This window comes from Syngnathus floridae, chromosome 16, assembly GCF_059516105.1.
Source record: "Syngnathus floridae isolate MCC-2025c chromosome 16, RoL_Sflo_1.0, whole genome shotgun sequence".
Lineage (NCBI taxonomy): Eukaryota > Metazoa > Chordata > Actinopteri > Syngnathiformes > Syngnathidae > Syngnathus > Syngnathus floridae.
In genome coordinates, this window is record NC_142428.1 from 8,275,262 (window position 1) to 8,299,165 (window position 23,904).

Genomic DNA, 23,904 nt, shown 5'->3' on the forward strand with positions numbered 1-23,904 from the left:
TTACATATGTACCAAATAGTTGTGGTTAGAAGAGGTCCCTGAATTAAATCTTGGCTCTGGCCTTCCTATGTAGATTTCATATCCAGTCCTTGTGTTTTCCTGGGTTTTCTCTGGGTATTTTAGCTTCCTCTCACACACCCCGCCCCAAAATATTGCATGGTATGTTCATTGAAGACTCTAAGTGTTCCTTTGCTATGAATGTTTTCTTTGTTTCCTCCTTGCAATTTTTTTGGGACCAGTCCAGGATGCCATTCGCCCTATGTCAGCTGGGACAGGTTCCAGCTCCCCCTCAAACCTAATGAGAACAACCACTACAAAAAAAAAAAAATCAATAGGTTGATTTTAATAATTGACCACACTGACTAGGCTGAACAGGATTTAATTAAATGTTTGATTATTTTATTTTGCACTGGTATATATCTCTTATTAACGTTCATGGCTATTTTAGTTTCGGATTGGCTGACTTATTTTCCTAATGTTCAGTGTTCATGCAAACATATCATTAGCCTTGGGTCGAATTCCTGTACCTCCAAAATCATCACTTTCCAGCAGACCCAAAAATCTGCATGTTTGTTCAGCGAGTGTAAAAGCGAGCAAAGCATTATAGCACTTAAGATTGCTCAATAATTTTTAAATAAATAAATAAATAAATAATGGTAAAAAAATGTGATAATTATGAAATTATTTACAAAATTTGGACAGCAGGAATACTCCATGTGATGCAGTTTAATCAAGTGTTGCTGACCACATCGAGGTAAACATCTGGTAAATATAAAGAAATTGGAAACCAAAGCAAACAAAAAGTCACATCAAGCACTACAAGTCACTGAGGAGCTATTTTAAATGATGTGATGACTGCACTCACTCCATCCTCTGTGATTCATGCGGCATCTGAGCCAAGAGCAGTATTGTTCTCTTCTCGTTATCAAACTGGGCGGGTGTTGTGCTGATGTCATGCTGTTGATGAAGTGAAAGCACACTGCACAGGCCATCCGATTGATAACTTTTGACATCCCTCACCTATCACTTTATTCCGTCTATGTGTGTGTCTGTGCAAGACAGAACAACGGGTGAGTGTTAGGTCACAGGAGGTCACTCCACAGGCTCTATAACCAGATCTACTACTTTTTATGTGTCACCAAAAGATAATCAAATCAAACACTTTCCTTGTCATATTCGGAAGGATGACATATGTTGTGGTATCAAAGAGGAAGGGTGATCCAAGATGAGGTCATGAGAAGAGTATTTTGATGGAAGGCCATAATTCCCACACCCTAAAATGAAGTCATGTGGCGGGAAGCAGCGAGGAAGAGGCTTGTTATGATTTCCCTCTTTACAGTGCATGTAATACATGCATGACCTGTCTGGGCACATGTGTTATGAATCCGAGAAGAAATGTAAGCAGTTTGAATAGCAACATTCCCACACTAACTTGATAGATGTTTTATGTATGTATATTGAATAATATATTTTTTTAAGACTCGATGTGGTCATGCAATTCCCAATCTGTACTTTAAGCACCAATTTTATTCCTACACTTCTCCTTAGGGGCTCAATGACTGTGTCTGTCGTCAAAACACTGCTGTCGCTTTAGCAACACTTTTTTTGGTCTCATCCAAGGAACGTAGTGACGCAGGGCCATAATGGGATTAAAAAGGGAAGCAGTAATGTTATCACTAAAAAAGGTCATGAAAACAGAAAGTATAATACATTCGTTTACTGTGAGCTTGAAACTTTTATCAAAGTTGCAGACCAGTCTGGGAGAAGAATGCCTGCATTAATTCATCAGTTGATAAAAACATTAATTCCCTTGGTAGATATCTCTCGAGGTGTGTATATGTCTTTCTGTCTATCTAGCTGGATTATGTAGAATGAAAGCTTCTTTCAGAGGGCCATTATGACTGTCAACCCAAATAAATGTATGAGCACCTCATATTCTATACAGTAAAAGCTACGAAACAAACTGACAAATAAATCATTTTCAAATCAGACTGTCAATTTTTTTTTTTTTTAAAAGATCTTATTGAAAGTGGGAACAATTTGCAATTCTAGTAATGACACACTAATTTGATGCACAATTTGTCTTCGCGGGCCACGTAAAATGATGTGGCGGGTTGTATCTGGCCCCCGGGCCTTGAGTTTGACACGTCTGGTCGAGGTGTTTTAGACGACACTGTGACAAAATTGTGGAGGAAGTCGGAGTGATTGTGGAAGTGAATTCATTAGATCAGAAGCGCCACGGCTGAAAGCGTTGAACCTAAAAGAGGATTAGCAGGCTGATACTGGTGTCTACAGTGAAGAGGATGGGATGGAGATAGAATTACACGCAGCAGCGTCACTGAAATACCACCCTCTTCTGGTCATAAATTGTCATTACATCAACAACATCCGACTGTTGAAGGGCAAACCCAAACCCCGCCTGCGCAAATCGATTGGTGGAATTTGCGAGCCTCGTGATCTCATTGGATATTTTGACGTCAACGTCATGACGAATAAGGAAATAAGAGGAAGAAAAGCATCGCAGGTGAGAAGCGTGGGTCATGTGTTTTGTTTTCCTTCATTACGTTTCATATAGTTTATTCCGTTTGTTTTCACGTTGTACTCGGTTTGTTGAATCTATGCTCCGCTATAATTTGCAGCCTTTACTAGCTAATGCGTAATAAGTGAGAAGTAAACTTAAGCTTCATAATGAAATCGCCTGCACGTTTCACAGTTCACATAAACGATTATAATCATATAGGCAACCCTTTTTAAAGTTATTTATTTAGTTGGTGTCTATTTAGCAACTTTTAGATTGCAGAACGCATGTGTGCATCCAGTCAATGTTGAATAGAGTCGTGAGTGACTAAATTGTTTTTGTACTTTTTCTTACCATTAGATAAATAAATAAAAGTTCAATTTGCAATTCATTAATTACATCTCATTAAAAATATGTCAATAAAATGGGACATTTTAAATTGGAAGTATTTCAGACGCTGGGTGCTTCCGTGGAAAGTGCTGTACTGTATGTTGTACTTTATTGTGCCACGAGATGGCGCGCAAGGACCTTGGACATAAATGGAGTCCTGTGCAGCACTGTTAAGTTATACGGACGTTTGCAAGAAACGTCTCGACAATTTAAACGCGAATAAATAGAAACGCCTGAGGGTGTTGTTACAAAACGGTGCTAGATATTTCAATTTTCTGTTTGTTTATTTATTTTTTTCCTTTTTGTTGTTTATCCAACACTGTCTTTGTCCCCATAAGTTTCTTGTACAGTGCACAAACTGGCGGATGTGGTGTTGGAAGCTTTCTATACTTCCTCCTGTAATTTTCCTAAATGTACATATCAGAATTTATTGGAATAAACTACGATACACATTGTGTGTTTTCTTCAAGAGTAACCCATTCTGAAGGGTTGATTTAATGGAAAGTATTTTATTGACAGCATGAAATACAATATGAATAAAATCTTTGATGACCAGTGAGTAGAACAAATCTGATTAACACAATTTATGAGGGTCCATGTTTCGTCTATTAAAATTTCCAGAAATTTATGTCTCCCAGTCATTGTAGCTGAGGAAAATTGATCCGATTTTATTTAATCTTTCTGTTTTTATTTTCGCAGTGTATATTTAAACGAAATGGCTGCCTCGGGGAAGCTTGCATCTTTCCGCTTGCCTCCCTTGCCTACTGTTGGCGAGCTCATAAAACTGTACCACCTGCGGGCGGAGAAACAGCTTTCCCAAAACTTTCTTTTGGACTTGAGGCTCACAGGTTGGTCATACTACCACGCACGCTGTCCTTTTCTTCCACTATCTGCATTGCACCAATACCTGCTACTTCCTATTCCTCATTATTTTGTCTACACCAGTGCACTTGAGTGCACAGCTCCACGCAGTCGTGTTTCCAGAATTCAAGCAGACAGGCTTTCCTGTGTGGGTCATGTTGAGGAGATCTACTAAACTGAAAAAGCTAGTCATCAGCCTTTGTGGCGCTTAATATGATTATGTGTAAATGCACTGCAGGTCTAATGTGCCTTTTTGTTATTGAGCAAGGTGACTGTTAGATTAATGCATCTCATCTTCATAGTGCATATAATTCATTCCATTCTATTCATGGACATTTGGACATGCAAGACTGATGAAATCGTTTGATTGGAATCTGTTGTATAATTTGTTGACCTCTACTCGATGCGTTATTCACTTCTTACGTGCAGAACGGTATTAAGTTGATCATCCATCTCTCCATCTTTTCAGACAAACTAGTGCGACAAGCAGGAAATTTGAACAATGCCCACGTGTGTGAAGTGGGTCCAGGTCCTGGGGGCCTGACCCGGTCCATTCTGAACGCCGGGGCCACGGACCTGCTTGTGGTGGAAAAGGATTCGCGCTTCATCCCCGGATTAAAGGCATGAGTCTCTTCACTCGAGATGCACCAGCATCTCAATGTCATTGGCACCTTGTCAACAAAACACTTGCATCTGTCCTTTTTGAAGATATTTTGATTGAGCTGTTTTCTTCTGCTGCTTCATTGCTACCCGCCACCTGGAGGGAGAGTGATGAGCTGCATTTTTTCAGTGAATGGTCTGTCATATTTCTAATTGGATGTTTCTCTGTTTCCTCAGCTGCTATCTGAAGCTGCACCAGGCAGGGTGAGAATTGTCCATGGTGACATTCTTACCTACAGAATGGAAAGAGGATTCCCAAGAAGTATTTGTCAGCCATGGGAGGAGGGTGAGATTATTTAACTGAACAAGTGTACGACCTATTTTGCCAGCAAGACGCGTCTCAGTCAATTCTCATGTTAATTCAATAGAGAAGTAATTGGCAAAACGAGCTTACCTTCTGATGTGGGATGAACGTGCAAAATAAGGCTGCAATTGCTGAAAATGGGCAGCCCGGTGGAAATGTTCTTCTTATGCTTGTGTGTGTTTTCTCCAGCTACCACCCACATTTAAAAACCTGCGTGGTCGGTTAATTGGAGAGTCCACTTTGATCATAGTATGAGCATGAGCTGACATGTTACCTGCTAATGTAAACCCTAATGTCTGCGTTTACGTGTGTGTTCCACAGATCCACCAAATCTTCATATCATAGGCAATCTACCCTTCAATGTTTCCACCCCCCTCATCATCAACTGGCTGGAAAACATAGCCAACAGAACCGGGCCTTTTGCCTTTGGGCGTACCCAACTCACTCTCACCTTCCAGAAGGAGGTCGCAGAGGTGTGGCAATTGTGTGAATAAGTAGCAACTATATGTATATTAGGGGTCTTAAGCAGTCACAATAAATTCCTTAACTAACCAAAATGACAACAAAAAACAATTGGACCCTTATTTGGTTTCCTTTCCAAAATTTTATAATTCCAAAAGCTTATCAAATGTATCAGTGAATCTTACTCTTGTCTTGTGTTGTTGTCTTCTCCAACCAGAGGTTGACAGCCAGCACAAAGAGCAGACAGAGGAGCCGTCTGTCCATCATGGCTCAGTACCTCTGCACCGTCCACCACCGTTTCACCATCCCTGGAAAGGCCTTCGTCCCCAAACCAGAGGTAGGAGTTTCAAATTGGCTCTTCTTTGCATTCAGTGCAGTGTCAAACCAAGCGCAAAATCGTTTCTATTTTCTTACTGAGGCAGTGTGTTTAGTAATCTCCATGGAGTCATGAGTGCTGCCCCCTCAATAATCATCATCTGATGTGTTTGCTTAAGCGTAGAAAATCCACACATGCTCCCTCAGGGGCGTGTTGCTGAAATAGCATTTCATCTTTCAGAACACATTTGATTTATTCATTTGTTTTATTTTTCAAAAGTTCCATGTTTATTTCACTCGGTTGTAAAATGATGGCTGCAAGGTCATCAACGCCAGATGGACATGTTGTTATTATATCATGCTTCTTCCTGGAGGACAGTTGCGGGACCTCAATTTTAAATATGTGGCCTTCTTCATCTGGACCCGTGTTGTCATCGCAAATCCCTTGTCATATCACTATCACTCATCCCTTCTTCACCCTTCTTGCTTCAAGCCTTCATTAGGACTGTGTTGAATCACTTTTGTCTCTGTTCTGTCTTTGGACCATTTCTGGGATGTAATGATGCCTGGTGGGTATTTGAGATGTGGCACCCTAACGCTGCTGCGTCTCGTAATGAGGCCCAAGTTCTTTTTTAGGCCCCATTTTCTGCCTCTGTCTTTTAGCCCGTGCGTGGATCAGCCATGGAAGAAAGAGTCGAGCGCTTGCATAACATGGGAATGCAAGATGTTTTTCCTTCATTTTCCAGGGTCAGGATTTAGAGTAAGACTAGAGGGTGTATTAAAAAAAATGAAACCTTTGCTTTCATCGAGATCTTTTTTTTAAGATAATAGGCAGGATGACTCAGAAGGTTCCTTACGACCTGGTACAAATGTTTTTTTTCTGTTTCTGGATTAAAGGGCAGGTATAAAGTTGATGTCATGGATGTCCCTTGAAGATACTGTGGATCTTTAGGACGCACTCTGGATGAATAAATAATTCGGAAATGTTATGAATTGGACCAGGGCCGATTTTTCATTCTCTTAGAAGAGATGGCTCCCGATAATTATTTCATCACAGTCAGCGGCCACTTAGCACCTTATTTTGAATTTTGCTGTAAATGTACACAAACACGCACGCAGACCATACAAACAAACATGATTACAGAGGGATCACACTGCAGATTCAGCACCTCCGACATGCCCACACAAGCCATTTTTCCCGCTCTAAATGTTTTAATGGGCACTTGGTGGGAATGATATCATTAGGAAAGATGATGGCGGTTTGATGAGCAAACCCCCTGCTGCTTGTGCCCTATAAAAGATCACGACGCTCGGAGTGAGTTAATGCGTGTATGTACGCCCTAGACACTATAAATGGACTGAAGATCTGGGATTCCTGGTTGTTATACCTACGGGGAGGGAAATAAAGTATTGGTCCTCCTTCTCAGCTTCACAGTGTGTTTGTTGGTACTCTGTCCAGAAGTCAGAGGTCACCGATGTCGGGTGACTGGCAGGGCCTGGCTCGCAATCTTTGTGGTAGTTCATATCAGAGGTGTTTGATGAGGAGGAGGTTGAGGTCAAGTTCTTCCACAGAAGTCATCCAAGCATGTCTTTATGTACCCTGCTTGTGCACTGGAGCACAGTAATGCAGAAACAGAAAAATAAAAAAGGTTCTTCCTCGCTTCAAAAAGAGTTTTTCAAAATGAAGAGTTGTATTCCAGGATTTTTGTCTGTCTGAAGGTGTACCTCTTGTGGTATATCTTAAAAAGCTCATTTTCTTTTGGACTGATGAATTATTCTCAGTGAGGAGTGAAATTAGTTTTTCTTGTAAAATCTGAAAATAATCTATCTCACGGTTGCTTTTTGCCAATTGCTTGAGTGAAGGTAACTTTGTTCGGCATCATTCCAAACACATTACATTGTCTGACAATGTGATGAGGGAAGGAAATTATTGAAAGTCTGCCATGGGTTGAACACTGCATATTTTATACAACGAAAAGGCTGACAAAATAGTTAAAGGAAATTTCTTTTCAGGAAAATTGTTATTTTTTTTTTTTTTTAAAGGTTGGAGCAGAAAATATGTTGCCGTTGTGTAGAGCTTGTAGATGGGAGCATTATGCAAAAAAGTAGACCGGTGCTTTGCAAGCAAAACATTCCAGCTTGCTCATGAGAATTAATTTTCAAACACATCTGCACTGATGAATGCCTTCACGTTCCAACAAGACTTGAAACAAAGTAATGTTTAAACTGCAATATGCATAATTTAGGGAAATGTTTCCCAACCTTTTTTTGGGGGGGGGACAAAATTACTCAAATAATGATAATGTCATCTAAATTTACTCACAAACTGATGAATTGATTGAGACGAACAAAGCTATATTTGTAAATAACAAATAATAATCTATGGGTGAGCCAAAAAAATCATATGTATCCTAGCCAATTCTTCTGTTATAAAATTGAAGAATATCCACTTAGCTGAATGTGCGAGTGTGTCTGTGTGCCGCACACCTATAGCCAATAAATCGGCTCACTGGTCTAATTGTTGGCATTATCTCTTCGCCTCTGAAGCTGTGGGCACACTATTGTGTTAATGAAGAGGGATTTGCTCAAATTGACACACAAGAGGTATTTGGTATTGTGCGCTCTTGGCATGCCTGAATCTGAGTCTCATGGTTCTGCTGTAGTAGGCCTTGCAGTTGTGGCTGTCCTTAAACAGGACTGGTGAATAATTTATACTAACTGGCAATAGCAACACTTACTTACCTGTACAATGAAAACCAAATGAGATTAAATACCGTATTTTCCGGACTATAAGGCACACCTGACTGTAAGGCGCAACTTCAATGAATGGCCCATTTTAAAACTTTGTCCTTATGTAAGGTGCACCCGACTATAAGGCGCACTTTTAATGCATCATGTCAGATTTTTAATCCAAATCAAGTCATTCTCCATTTTATCTTTTTTATTTCAACTTCAGACGCAACAAATTACTTTATAATCACAAAATAATGATCCATAGTCTTTTTGATTCATGGTTCATAGTCTTCAGCGGGCCACTTATGATTGATTTCATGACACAATGCTTCGGGCCAGTTTAAATTTAGGAATTTGGTCCATATATAAGGCGCACCGGACTATAAGGCGCACTGTCGGCTTTTGAGAAAATTTTAGGTTTTTAGGTGCGCCTTATAGTCCGGAAAATACGGTAACTGGCCATAGCAACACTTACTTACATGTACAATGAAACCCAAATGAGATTAAATATATAAATGTGTTGCCAAGGGCGGTTTTTAGCTAGTAGCAGGTGCGACACTGCACATATGGCAATTCAGTGACATTTTTCAAAGTGATTTGATGTTGTGCACTCACCAAAAAGCAATGGACCTTTCTCGCGTCCACTAAAAGGTTGATGGAGTGGTTGGACATTAAGCCAACAATGTAATGAGGACGCAATTGTTGATTCCTCTTTGCATGAGCACTTGCCAATATTGAGATGGGAGGGTATGATAGCCCTCTCTATTTTATCCGTCAGCCTTGTTCTCCTTGACCCCATCTGCTTGTGTCTTATTGAGTGACTGAGATTGCCCTTGAGGGTTTCGGAGAGTCGCGATTGGACGATTTTCCCTTGTGGCATACACCCGAGGCAGATCACACCTGAGCCCCCCTTTCCTGCTTTTTCTCTTTTTTATTCGCACTCCTCTGATGCATTCTCACAAAGTCTGACCTTGGAATCTGTTCAGTTAACCCTCTGGGTTTTAAGCTTGCTGGATATTTTTGTCCACGTCGCTTTATTTATTTGAACCATTTTAGCCATTTTAATGCAAATGTAATGAATCTTCCCAAAAGTGGTATGTTTGGCACCTACATTGAACTGAGTGGAGGAGCTTTGTTTTAAGAGTAAAAAGTACTTTGCCGCCATCTTGTTTGATATTTATGCAATTACAAATATTTTACTATTCATGACAGTATCCCCTGCAAGTGCAGACACATACACAAAATACACACAGTGTTGGTGTCTGCTTGCTTTTGTAATCATAATAATTTCTCATTTATATTCTGGTCATGGGTCAAGAGGAACCCATCAAGCCATCGGTACGTCTATACGGAGCCATCCAGATTAATTTCCATAGCCCCTTTACATAGAAATGAGCGAATTGGCTAAGAATGTACCTGTGTTCATGAGCAGAATATGTTTCAGTCAGCTTCAGATTGTGACAAGTGGCATTATAAGACATGTAGTAGATGCTTCATCACGCTCAACATGCCTCCATAAGCTCTTCGGGAGAGCTCCACAGTTGTTCCCAATAATTACAAATATTGGGAGGTATGTTTTTACATGCAAACTCGTGAATTTAAAATCAAAAGACAACATTTATAACAGTGCAAATGGGGCCCTATTTTAACATTTTGTGGAGGAAACAGTCAAACAGAGCAGATTTTACATTTGCTTTACAATCGTTGGGAGTTTGAACATTATTGCCTGATATATCAAACTTTGTGAGGCCTTAAATCTTTAAAATTGTTCAAGTCTGAGACAGTCATAACTTATAGCCTCCGCGCATTATGTCCTATGTAAGAACATTTTGTGTCGTTTTTTTCACTCTTTGGAAATATTTGCCTAATTTTATACAATCACATTCTAAAGCTGACCTACATTTGCTCATTACAAATGAGTAAGGAAAATTACCCACATGGCTAAGCCTCATTTGCAGAATCAGCCAAAAGGCCGCCTCATGACAAGATGGATCTGATTGGAGATGGAGGCATACCTCCGACAGATGGTGGCCTGTCTGGGCTGGTCGTCAGCCCGGTCTTGAGTAATGGTTGCACCGGGCGGCTCAAGCCAGCTAACTGAGCCTCGCAGGCGGAAAGCCCTACAGATGTTCGCCTTGTACACAGTCATCAGCTAAGACCACGGGCCAGATGAACTGAGCCTAAATTGAATTTGTTAATGCCGCATTGAACATCCATTAGAGCTGGTGACTGTCCAGGGAGGATGCAGATGCATTCAGCTCAGTTATAGTTTGGTTTCCCTCCCAGCTATGCCGTTAGCACGTATTCCAGCGTCGTATTTATTATCTCTTAAATCCAGGAGGGTGAAACAATGTAGTGGCAGACACAGTGATGGATACCTTTGCTGTGACCTGATGTTGCCCAGCTCTGGCTTGAAGAGCAAGAGCGCAAAGTTATTCGGCGGGACTGCACGCTTTTCTCACCGCCTACCGTGCACACGCTCCACGGCCACCGCAATTCATCCTGGCCTCCAACTGCCTCGTAAAACGGGTCAAACGTGGTATCAAGAGGATCGGGGAAAGTTATTTTCAGGGACCTGTGCCAGCACATTAAACGCCTGAGGCTTTGGTCTTGTTAGAAGGTAAAAAAAAAAATACTGTTCTCCTCCTCCAACCGTATCACCTGAAACAGAATGCAGCACTTAGCAAAATGGTGTTTTAAAGTTGACATTACACACTTCAAAATCTCAGGAGTGATGTTGCAGCAAACGTATAGTCGTAAGGGGGTGTCTTGATTTGTGTGACGTCGTCGTCCTTCTTAAAACCATTTCCGTATTATAACCAGAACACATCTACAGAGATTGAGCCGAAGCATCAACAATTTTTATCGATATAGCGTCGCCTGGCTACCAAAACCTCCCAGCCACACGTGTCGCCCCGTGCTGAAATATTGAAGAGTCTCCTCTGGAACTGTCACAGTGTATTGTTTTCTTACACGTAGTCCCTTTGTCATCCTCGTAGCTTTTACTGCCTTCCTCAGCAGTTTACTGTGTTGTCAAGGTCGCTGCCATGGTTCCCCAGCTTTGCATGTGCACTGGGGCCAGGAGTATCTCCAAACAAAGGAAGGTCAGCCCCCCCCCCTCCCTCCCCTGGCATCGATAAGAACATTATATCTCTAATATGATCATTAGCAAGGAGAGCAGCTGCCCAAAACAAAGAGCGGGACATTAAGTGCGATGACACACCAAGGCTATTTACTTCGGCTTTCGAGTGTTGTATTTTGGCCATTGCACTGACGTTAAATGGACACGCGGATGAATGTCTTTCTCATCCTTGCCAGCGTGAATGGCGGATTGTGCCATCTTCGCCTCATTACCCTCTGCGCTTTCTGCTGGTCTACATAATCTCGAAGGGTATTTGTAGATCAAGAAGACAAACAAATAGTGTAGGTTCAAAAGAGAGGCCGCCGCTCACGAGTGTCGAGCTTTCGCCACCTCCTCGTCTAAGTTCATGTTCAGATCTGTCATTGTGGCGAGTCTAGGTGGGAGTCTTTGATGGAGAATGTAGGTTAAATACACAGAGGAGCAGATCTTATTCGTGTTTTCCCCACGAGAGGAGCAGCTATTTGAGCTGCACTCTTGTTGCATAACCACAAGGAGTGGGAGAATGTGGGAGAGCTATGAATATTCTGTGTTGGTTTCAGGAATTTCCTCTCACTTTGATGCTGTTCTTCCTCTGATCAATTGAAATAAAAGGTTAGCTAATTGTAATTTCCCTACCTTCTAAACAGGCTTTTAAAAATATATAATGAGTTTTAGTATAGAGGTGCGACAATTATTTGATTATTAAATTGATCAATTATGATTTTTGATAATTGATTGTTTAAACTTTTTTAATTGTCCAAATCCTCAGAATTTCAGCTTGTCAACAGTAAATATTCACTTATCTCTGTCATTCTCCATAAAAGGAGACTGTGTTAAATCAAAATATAACATTTGCTTTTACTTTCAGGGATGAGAATCTTCCGCGGATCTGCGGATTTCCGTGTTTTTTCCGTCTAAAGTATTATCGTGAATCGTGTAAATCCGTTGAGAAAATTAGTTTTTTAAATGTTGGGGGGAGCGGCCGGCTAGCTGGCTGGGCAACGCTAGCCTCGGTGACCCTCGCGGGCATTCCCCCGCCTGCCGCAACAGCGTATATCCCCCCCCGCCACTTTTCCGTGCTTTTTCACATTTGCTATTCTCATCCCTGTACTTTGGAAAACAATGATCAATTTTTTTCCCCCCAACATGTTACGGACAAGAGCATTAACTGAATCAAAAATATTAATTTTTTTGTACTATTCATCTTAAATAATGTCCTATTTTTTTAATGAAGGGATACAAATTTAAAAAAAAATATTCAATTAATGGATTATTAAAATAATTGCCAGTTGCAGCATCTTGTGAAATGCACTTCACATAGATAGAACAAATACAAAATTCATCTCCCCAGTTGCCTTTAAATCCATGCAAGGTTATTATTCATGCTGTCATCTCGGTGAGGAAACGCTCGGTGAGCTTGGGTGCGACATTCCGAGTAGAATTCTTTTTTTATCAAAAGCCATTTGCACATGGCGATGTATTATGGATGCATACAGTCAAACCAATGCCGCCGCTCCCCAGGGTGCTGCGCCGCGTAAGAGCAGCCTGACTGGCCGGCTGCACTCAGCACAGCCTGTAGCATCCGACAATCTGTACATTTGGCCAGGCTGACAATACTTCACTCTTCTTGACCGTGCACATAGTGACAAACCACCAGCAGGTGTGTTGCTTTCATAAAATAGTTTTATTAGTACAAAATAGAACTACTTGCACAAGCACATTGAGACAACTGTTTCACACAACCTGTGAGCTGCTCGTCACAATTATGCTCTGGCAAAGTAAGAAGTGCTAAAGCATCCACAAAAATAAGCTGCAGTTTTATCAAAAAGATAAATCAATGCATCAGTACAGTTTCTATGCACATTTGTAACTTTTTTAATTCATAGGACCACTTTGCCCATTTCTAAGCTAATGCAATTGCGTGCTGATATCAAGCTGCACAGACACACAAAAAAGAGGAACCTCTCGCTCGTAACTCCCCGCCGGAGCGCTCAGACGTCATCCCCCCCCCTTTTTTTTTTTCCAGAGTGCCACTTGCGTAGTGTTTGTACTGGTGCAGGGAGCTTGAAATGCTCAACCATTGGAAACAAACTACTCTCAAAATAGTAACACAAAAAAGGTGCATTGGCGTACTCTTCTTATAAAGAAGATATGGTATGATCATGGTATTGTATCTTCTTTTGGAACAATCGGAGAGAATTCCAAGTCCCTCAGCATAAACAAACACGTAGATACTTGTGTACAGCTGCCATCGACCTCTTGAACACTCCTAAATGAATACATTGGTTTAGAAAATACCACACTCATGTCCCCCCCCACCCCACCCACACTCATGCTTAGCGAATCTTACTGTGCTTTGGGAAATCAGGAATAAAGAGGATTTCAAATCACCCTCAAAAGCCGCCCTGGACTGCACACAAGCATCTAGTTGACTTGAGACTTAGTCTGGCAGAATAAATCCATAAAACATTCGCTAATGTACAATTCATATACAAAGAACACATTAGAAAAATAAAGATAAACCATTCCGGATAGTCATAAAATGTCATCATGAGACTACAGTATTTGGCACATTCTTGAAACGCAAAAAACGTCAGTATTACTTAATGATATGGCACATTCTTCGCGTTTTTTTATTTTGTTTATTGCATTGCTTCTGGTGCCAGGGCACTGAGTTATTGTCAGCGAGCCAGCTCTGTTTTAGATGCTGGGGCAAGATGGCGTAGAAACCTGGTCGCAGAGTGCTGCCAGGGCTGGAGATGAAGCCTGGAGTGATGCCTCGCGGTGTGCCAGCAGCGGCCTGCAGGTGGCGAGCTGGGCTTAGCCATCTGCTCCCTCCACAGAAAGCTGAGTGTTTATGAGAAAGCAGGAGGAAACTGTGCGGTCCTGCGCATCACTGCCAAAACCTGTCTCCGTTATAATTTCCAATATTCCTCCTCGAGAAAAGAATACACGCACACTGGGACAGCAAAGTGTGAAAGCGCAACAGTGCCCCTGACATTTGAGTAGGTGAAGCGTATGTGTGTGTGTTGGCTCATGCTTTCAACATGCATCAAGAGTTCTGCCGTCAACTATCACATCCATGTGACATGGGGCGGGAGCGGGACAGAGGATACGTGTTTGCATGTCTGTGTAGCGATAGCAGTCAAGTGGTTTCTGTTTAAGACACAGAGACCTTCTGCAGGTGCAGCCTCCATGCTGACACGTTTGGAAAACAAGTCACATATGGAGAATGACTCCAACCTTTTGTTACTGCCTGCCAGCCTCATAGCGAGCCGTTCGACTGTGACTCGAGAGGTTTCACATTTGCCTCTATACCACTCCAGCCACGAAATGCATCTCGAAAAAAAAGCCCTAAACAATTCAACATGGACGCTGCCTCTTCTCGCTGGCTAATAAAGGGGATTAGACTAAGTCGTGTACACAGAGGCTCTGATTGAAGCTTATGGAACAATGGGAAGAAGCAAAAAATAAAAAAAGAGATGTCCTACCACAAACAAATCACTTGGCTGACAAGCACCGGCCCCTCAGACAATAATTTGGTTTCCATGGTAGCGTGAAGGAGGATAGCAGGATGAAAACATGCAAAAAGCAGCATGAGTGTGTGTGTTGGCTGTGTCTGTAAGGACACACAAGTATGTGGGGGAGTAGTGCATGTCTAATGGGGCGCCGGTGTGCCAGAAATGGTTACTTTGGCCAGAATTGGCAGCTTAGCGACGGGGTGCTTTCAGGATGGCAATATGATAACAGCTCACTCCCACATGGTTTGCTCAAAGATTCCATCTTTTTTTTGCCTTTCGTCCCTCTCCGTCTCTCTCACATTTCCACCTGCCGAGAGGAGGAGAGCAAGCATCTGTTTGTCTGCATTTACTCAAAACCTGCCCAGCAGCCCACGTCTCCTCCTCCTCTAATGTCTCGACAGCTTTTTCAGGCACAGGCATATTGTGTGGCTATATCACGGACTTCTACCCCTCCATCCCGCTGTCTTAAAACACAGGGCAGGCTCCACACGGCATGCTTAGCGGCAAGACATCAAAGTTACTGGAACAGCAAACAAAAATATGGCCTATCTATGAAAGAGCGTCCAGCTCTTGTATTTGTTTTCAATTGAAAGCGCTCCAAAAGATTGCAAATAGCAGCTAAGTGATTGCTTTTTTTTTTCTTTTGATTCAAACCTTTGGCGGGGAGGGCGTCGGCATCCTTCCTATTTGCTTAATCCGCTCCCCAGGGAACGCTCCCAGTCATTTACCGATGAGCTTGCATTTGGTTCGCGGCCCCCCTCGGATTGTGCAGCACCTCATCCGTGCTTCCTAACGCCTTCGGTGTGTTTGTTTCAAGGTGCTGCTGGGAGATTAAAACCACTGCTTGTGCTTGCAAAACAGAAGAAAGACAGGAGCAAGACACAAGAGCAGCTCATATTTTCCCACCTGTGTGGCGCACTCGTCCACTCCTCCCCCTCGGCCTGTAAGCTTACCTACACATAGTCCTGCAGGCTGTAGCCAGTCTTATTGTCCAGTGGGGAGAGAGAGCAATACTGATGCTGGAGCTCTTGTTGTTGGAGCAGCTGTTGCTGCTGCTGCTGCAGTAGCAATTTGTCAGGCGGGGGGAGCAGGACCAAGTCCTGGGGTCCGTGCCTTTTCCCCGAGCAGGACACGCAGAAGATGGAGCCCCCCATTAGGAGGAACCCGGCGGAAACGAAGGCCACATACACGGCGCCCCCGGGCTCAAACTTATTGCTCTCGGGCACGGTGGAGTCCAGGAAGTTGGTGATGACCTCATTGGTAAACCAGGAAGCAGGCACCAGGCACAGAAAGCCGGCGGCGACGAAGCAGCCGCCGCTGGCGATGGCCGCGTGCCGCTTGGAACGCCGCCCCCCTCCCCACCGCGTACACTTGAGTCCCAGGGAAGCCAGGCAGAGCCCCATGGCCGCCAGTACGCAGCACAGCACCATGGTGGTGCGCGCAGTCTGCAAGTACGCCGGAAGCGAAAGCACGGAATACTTGAGCGTGCAGCTGAACATTCCCGTGCTGTACCATGTGCAGTCCATCCACAGTCCCTGCATCTGGGAGATGGCCGTGATGATGTTGGAGCCCACGTCGGCGCTCACCTTCCAGTTGGGCAGCAATGTGGCCACCATGGCGCCCATGATGCCCAAAAGCGCCAGCACAAATCCAAATATCTGCATGCCTGTGGACGCCATGCTCCGTTGTCGAGCCTAAGCCGACGTCTCGGCCAGGTAGCATTCGTCAAGCGGCTGCCGGTCAAACCTTTGCTTCTTCAGCTCCTGGGCTGCAGCTCCGCTGGTCTGGAGCACAGAGACACAAATGAGGAAAGAGACAGAGTGACTGCCTCGCACTGCCTCCTCTCTCGCCTCATTCAGTTCGACACAGACGCACTTTACTGGCTGCAAACAAAGAACCAGCAATAAGAGCTGACTGTGCCTGACCCTAGGTAAGCAAAACTAAAGGGACGTATTGTGCATGTGTGCATTTTCTATGTCCTCTCCCGTGCCTTCCACCGTGCTGATACCAGAGAGGGAGAAATGACTTTGTGCTATTTGCAACGCTCAATGCCTATGTCGACTTAAAGCTGCAGTGCCCGTCCATACCTTAACACTCATTAAATGGCTTTAATAGCACAAAAATGGGAGCGCTTTTGACCAGGTGTTTTTGAAAGAAAAAAACATCCCATTTGGTAAACAAGTTACAGACAACTTTCTCACTCTACTTAATCCAGTGTAAAATATTTTTGAACAGAATTAGGGAAATTCTCTCGCCCCTAACGGTGGATGATCGCCTTCTTTCTTTTTCCGTCCCCATGAAACGATCGGTCTTACCCTGGCTGCTGCTGCAGAGCTGCCACTGGCGCGTCACGTTGTTGGCGATGATTCCGGTAAACACACATACACGCGTTGCGCGCTGAACGACTAGGAGGAGGCGATGTGGACAGCTCAGCCCGGACCTCAGCTCCGTTTGCGACGTCCATCTCCTTAGCAACAGCGGAGGAGAGCACACCCCAGCCCCGACGGACCACACAGGCTGGACAGAAGCCTGCTAGGGAGAGAGAGCCGCGGTGCTCCGGCTCTCTCGCTCTCTCTCTCTCTTCTCGATCGCTCCCCCGCACTCGACGCCCGCCCCTCTTCTTTCCTCTCTTTCGCTCTCTCCTCCCCGGTGTGTGCGCGTCTGTCAGTGTGATGTACTTTATGTGTGCTCCCAAACTGCGTGCGCTGCCCGTCAATCAAACGTTCACAAGTTTAACATTTTCCAAAATGTAACCCCCCCCCCCCTCTATGATATTCATGTATTTATATAGATGCAAATATTTTGCAAATATTCCGTTGTGAGTCAGTGAGTGAGGAATATTGTGGTTGGAGTTAGGCACATCACTGGATCACTGGAGCTTGTGAATGTGATTGGACGCCAGGATAAAATGAACCAAAGTTAGAGCTTTTTATTTTTTTTTAGGATTTTCAGGAGAAGCAAAATATATTTTTGGGGGTGGTTGTTAAATGTGATTAAAATCTAAATTGCTTCAGTTTATTTCATTAAATTATTTTATTTTTCCTGAATCTGCAACCACACCAGATACCTTGACTGGTCAGCTGTTTCTTAATGGCTGTTGTTCTGCATTCATTGCAGAGCATTGCAACACATAAATAAAAAAAAAAAAAAAATGAAGCTCCCCAGGGAATCATCTCCATCAGGAATCAGTCAGTAGGGGACTTAACCTCCCAGCTGCTCCCCGTACGTGTCTGCTTATCTCTTCTCTTCAGTAGAAGGCATACAAGAGGGGAGCCGCTTGACAAGGACATTCTGGGTTCTTGAATGACAAAGAGGACAACTTGTAGGTGCACACAAACATGACCAGTGCACCGATATGCTTTGTTTTCTTTGTATTGTGCTCGATGGCCATATCAGTAAACGCCAACTCCAACCTAATGCTGCGGGCACCAACCATTGCAAGCCACAATCTCTCCTTTTAAATCGCTTGGTTGCTTTTGATCTGTTCATCTATTGATCTGTTTTTGTGTATGGAGAAATCATTTCTCCAATTCCCCTGAAGAGACTAAGAATTCAATTCAAATGTGCTTTAAAAATCTCAACTAGGATGTTCGCTCTATGCTACCGCAGCTCCCCCGGAAATAGAATCTTTCCACTTTTCTTCCGACATGCTCGTGTGTGACCCATCTCCTTGTAACTGATGAGATCCTAAGTGCTGATACTGATGTTGCTCCATGGGGAATAGAATAAATAAATAACTAGGTTAGAAAAGGAAGGTGCGAGGAGAGAAAGCGCAAAATGCAGTTAACATACCGTGGGGTAGTGCAGATGTGCCACTCTGCCATGTGTGAAGATTTCACAGGCTATTAAAAGCGTGGTGCCCCTCTTTTCTTTATCACCTCACAGCAGAGCTCTCCTGTCTTTCCCGACCAGTCACGCTATTGCATGACCCGCATCGGGGTCTTTTATCGTTCAATTAGCGTTTTCCCTCCTTTATGTGTCCCCTCGTGTAATTGGTTCCCGTGCTCCTTGACGGCAAAGGTGTTATGTGATAGCTGTTATGTTTGTCGCCGACCGCGGAGCATGAAAGTTTTTACCAGGTGTGAAGCTGTCAAATATGCGACAATATGTTAGTTGAGGTTACAAATCTTGTACATCATTAAGAGTGACATCCAAGAGGTTTAAAGAAGCCATGGAACGTCTGGAGCAAGTCAGTCGCGTGAGGAAAGGAGTTCTCCAAGTGGGTTGATAGGGGAGGTCTGATGTCTTCGTGCTTGCCCGAGGCCGTTCCATGGGAAGTACGCTGGGCTGCTTGTACAGGAAGCCTAAGCCCTTCCTCTCCAAATGCCCGCAAGCAACATCTGACTTTTATATTAGATGAGTGTTGGGAAAGTTCATTATCTACACGAACTAGTTCAAAGTTCAGTTCACAAATTTTACAATTAATTTGTTCAGTTCATAGTTCATAATTGAAATTTCATGAACTATGTTGTTGGCTTCGTCAAATATAAAAATAAAAATAAAGTTCCTGCCAGCTGTTACATTTTGGCATTTTCTCATGCGCCGTGTGACTGTTTGTGGCTTGGGTTGCCAAATCCTTTTTCTCCTGCCTTGTTTACAGTGTTTTTCGTGTTTTTTTTTTTTATTTTAAAGTCTTAGAAAAGAAAACCTGGCATCCTGGAACTAAAGTGAACTGCCGTTCAAAATCGCTCCAGAATGAGACCGTTTACAAAAACCTTCACAAAGCAAAAACGTTCAGTTCACATTCGTCCAAAATATGAACTTTTATTCTTTGAACGCATTCAGGTACAACACTGTTAGGTGACCTAAGATGGACTGCTGCCTTCTTTTCTTGAGAGCTTTCCTTTTTGGCTTTATGTGCGGGTTGTCTTCTTAAGGTGTATTCATGATTAATGTAAGTCTTCTTTTCTGCAACATCTCAGTGCAATCTTCTCCCACATATTCTGTCCTAGCTTTACAGCTAGTCCGGCCCCCCCGCCCCCTTGTTTTTTTTTTTTCCTCACGACCAGTCATTATGTAAGCATCCAAGTATTGGTGGTTGAGATAGCAAGGTGCCTGGTGCCCATGGATTTCTACCGTCCCATGTTTGTGACAAATTACACCATCGTCATGATATAGGTTGGAAAAGAGCAAAGATCTCCCAACTGAGCTTTGGGAAGGTCAAACACATGAAATATGGAAAAGTACAAGTGTGTTGATGTGGCTGTGGGGCCTATCTAACACTTCAGGTGGGTTACGGAAAGCCATTTATGTATTTGGCCTTCAATCACTTTACTGCAGTCTGTTGTTGCTTTTTCAGCATTTTTTTTATTTTGACCACTAGCCTACTTGAACACAAAGAATGGATCATTTTAGCTGAGCCGCCTAAAGAAGAACCTAAAGAACATTTGTTTAGCTTACTGACACAGATGCTTGTGACCAATTTAGCTCAATGATAAAAGTCAGATACTCAGAATTATCTTGCACTTTAGTATTGATTCCTATCCAACAAACTCATTTAGCCTGTTTTTGCCTGCACAAGCCTACACGATAATTGCATTCACACTATTTCTATATTCTCCGCCTGTGGGAAAATTGGAGCGGAAACAAGTTCATTGCACCTAAAGTTTCGGGCCAGGTGATATGGCGGCATGTGATTTACAGTGGAGTTTCCTCGCATGCCGAGTTTATCGGTGGGGGAGGATTAATGGCAGGATGCAGTTCATATTACGTGGGTCTACCTAGTGAAGCCGTGTAGCAAGGCCATCTATAAATCATAATAGCAAAGTGACACGGACAAGCTGATGGCTGAAATGCCGCCGCCCATATCGTCTTGATATTGACTTTTCCCCTGTGCTCTTCTCTTAAATCATGGCGTGGAGAATATAAATGGCCTAATTATTTTAGCGCAGGCTGGAATCATACGCACGGGTTTCTATTGCTTCCCCGGAACAGATGGTAGTCTGATCTTGCATCACCAAAGCACTCGGGAGCATTTTGCAATTCAGATCTTCACTATATGGTCAAGCCAAATCCCTCTTATGTGCATGACAGGTGGAAAAATGATTTTCATAAAGCTCTCCGCTATTACGACATCACGTTGCAGCCGCGCTCCTGGTCATTATCGACATGTGACAATACGCCATCTGAATTAAGTTGGTCGAGTAATGGGATTTTAACAAACAGGCGAGATTCCGAACGATAGAAAATTTTGGAGTGTTCTCTGCATCAGCCAATCAGCCGCCACCACTGTTGTCCTATTACAGCACTTGACGCTGCGGTGAGGAAACACAGGCCTATCTATCGATGTGATAAGAGATAGCGCTGCAGTTTATCAGCACAGCTAAATGCAGCCACAATTGAAAATCCAAACATCTTCTTAGGAATGTCTCACGTTGCTTGTCCTCGCACCACTCTAATGTAGAGGACAGCTGAGAATGGGTGAGTCACCAAATCCAAGACTCCAAGCTTGAGTGGAGCACGAGGTGTTCAGTGAAGTCATGTTAATTTCACCCCTATGTGCTTGTTCTCATGACTAATGGAGGGAGTAAACTCAGCTATCCTTGCCAGTTCTTTCCAATCCAGGACTACTAAGTTATAGATGTTTTCCTCTCTAATGGATCTTTAAAAAGCACCCAAAATCCCTAAAAGAGAATGAAATGCATTATGATGATGATGTGATGATGACAACTAATACCACTGATGTTTGTGATGTGTGTGTTTAGCTAGAGCGGAGCCAGTGGACCTACGAATGCTAAGCTCCTCTGTGTGTTGCCTTGCCAGGCCATTGGTCCCAATACACACACACACACACACACACACATGCATTGCGGATTGTGTGCTAGCACCATTACCCCACGCCACCCCCATTAAGCTATAACATTCATGTCAAACACTGTTTCCAAAGGGGCACCAAATACGGGATTATGAAATTGTCTTCTGATATTTCGTGTGATTCCATTCTGATGCTCAGAAGATGAAGTAAGATGATCCTTTAGAGGAAAACAAGCCATCGGGGACAGTTGAGAGGGTGAGCGGCGAGGAGTGTGTGCTGGTTGGTAAAAGCCAGAGCTCCTAAAGCAACTCTGCTGAGTCTGTCACGACTTCTTCAACAGAGTGTCACGTCAGTTTAGGGCTGACGCGGGAAGGATCGAGAGGCAACACCTTCGCTCGCTGTTAAGCGCGAACACCAGTGAGGACCCCCTAAGCAGGGAGCTCCACAATTACAGATTATTGGAAATACTCTAAAAGTGGAGGGAATAATGAATTGTTCCAAAAAGCAGTCAGTGTTAGCATAAAACCTTCAAGATTCTGCTGAGTCGAGAAAAGCTACTTGAACATCTGAAAGTTATAATCAGAGGTACCTAAAATGTGTCACGTTTGCTGATTCCTGTTTAACGCTAGTGTCAAATTGAGTCGTTAATTCTGTACACAGCCATGTCCAAGTTATATGAGGGTGTGCACACTTATGCAACCACATTACTTCAGTGTATTTTTACTTGGACTTTGAAAGGTCATAAGGTTATTAGTGGAATAAAATCAAATCTATTTTGTCATATCACAAAAACCTGACATTTGAAAGGGATGTGCAGACATTTGAAATCCACTAGAATGCCAGTTTCCATGCAAAGGCTTGTCGTGAGCAATCCAGTAAAATGTATTTTTAATAAATTTATGGTTATGACTTCACGTAGCTCCTAACATGGTCATCTCACGGCACACTCACAGTAATAGGGCAGTATTTCCCAATCGCTGCACCCACGGCACATTAAAGTACCGTCCCATTTCACTTAATTGGTCCAATAAGTATTATTTAGTACCTCACTTTGTGTCTTCCTTCACTTCCTCAGCATTGTCGTCATCTAAACAAGCTATGATTTCATACTAAGTAATTACATTTGTGAGGAATGAGAGATGAGATTCTCATTTTTTCAATGCATTTTTATTATTATTATTTGTATTATTTATTTTTGTCACATTTATGTTTGGTGGTGTGCCGTGAAATGTTTCGAATGTAAATTAAAAAATGAAATGAAAATGAAAAAGAGCAGCTATGTCTAAAACATCATTTGCACAACGTTTTGACATTTCCCTTGGAAAAATGTTATTGTGCCTTTTAGCTTCTTCCTGAAAATTCACCTAAAAATAGAATACCCCGAAATGTTTGTCAGTAGTCCATTTTTTTTAATTTTGTTTCATAAATTAGTGATATAAAGAAGTGGTGAGTCAGCCTGAATGTGCAGGAAAATAGCAAACACAGCTCGGTGTTGTTACTATGACAACTCAGCAGCTCAGTGGCTACTCTGCGTCATTTTATTTTCACTTTTGTCCGGTAATCTTTATTCACTTTTTTTGCTTTTCAGTCCCGACCTGCCTGCTGCCACTTTGCTCATCATTCCCACAAGTGCATCTATTTTTTGCAGTGTCTTCTCAGGTCAATGTTACATAGCAACCCTATGTGTGTGCATAGGTGGACGTCGGAGTTGTTCACTTCACTCCTCTGGTTCAGCCTCGCATTCAACAGCCCTTCAAACTGGTGGAGAAAGTCGTCAGGAATATTTTCCAGTTCCGCAGAAAGCATTGCTACAGAGGAATCGGGTGAGCATCGATGTTGTCGGCCAGCTTCAAATGCAGAAGCAACTCATGAAAGCGCTCCCGTGCTTGTGAGCAAGCGGGCCCAGATAACGGCGCGGTGCTGGCTGTGTGAACGAGAGCAGCAATTATTAGTCAGCGAGGTGGCACGGGAACGACGAAGCGGTCAGATTTTATATAACTTTGGCGTGTTGGTGGAAGCAGCACCCGAGTGGTAATTATTTTAAGGATGGACATTTGGAATAATTGACTTGATCAAGCCACTCTGTGGTAAATATAGTTATTTTTTTAATTGTGTTTACTTGTTGAAGTTGAACGGGAATTTCTCTCACAGATAATTGGAGATTCCAATACAAGCTATAAAATTTTACTATGCATTATAATTTGTAGCTGATGTTTCAGAAAAAAAAATCCAACTTTCTCAATCTAACCCTTTGCTTATAAATGA

General features: G+C 42.9%; 2 protein-coding genes across 4 annotated transcripts in view; one reads left to right on the forward strand and one right to left on the reverse strand.

Annotated features, from left to right (window-relative positions):
- Nucleotides 1-23,904, forward strand: part of tfb1m (transcription factor B1, mitochondrial) — a 31,486-nt gene that overhangs the window by 5,036 nt on the left and 2,546 nt on the right. Inside the window, exons 1-7 of one of the 3 annotated variants that reach the window (XM_088401390.1) lie at nt 2,380-2,524; nt 3,608-3,756; nt 4,239-4,390; nt 4,607-4,715; nt 5,055-5,206; nt 5,413-5,532; nt 23,335-23,462. In XM_088401390.1, the coding sequence (XP_088257516.1) occupies nt 3,624-3,756; nt 4,239-4,390; nt 4,607-4,715; nt 5,055-5,206; nt 5,413-5,532; nt 23,335-23,462 (794 nt within the window). In that variant the 5' untranslated portion in view covers nt 2,380-2,524; nt 3,608-3,623. Of the gene's footprint in view, nt 1-2,379; nt 2,525-2,649; nt 2,838-3,607; nt 3,757-4,238; nt 4,391-4,606; nt 4,716-5,054; nt 5,207-5,412; nt 5,533-23,334; nt 23,463-23,904 lie in introns of those variants that run through there. The other 2 variants (XM_088401391.1, XM_088401392.1) reach the window with 2 other exon arrangements.
- On the reverse strand, nt 13,030-17,461 carry LOC148385497 (claudin-20). The gene is made up of 2 exons (XM_088401444.1): nt 17,201-17,461; nt 13,030-16,669 (listed from the first exon to the last, which is right to left on the reverse strand). The coding sequence occupies exon 2, from the start codon at nt 16,562-16,564 to the stop codon at nt 15,839-15,841; it is 726 nt and encodes a 241-aa protein (XP_088257570.1). The 5' UTR covers nt 16,565-16,669; nt 17,201-17,461; the 3' UTR covers nt 13,030-15,838.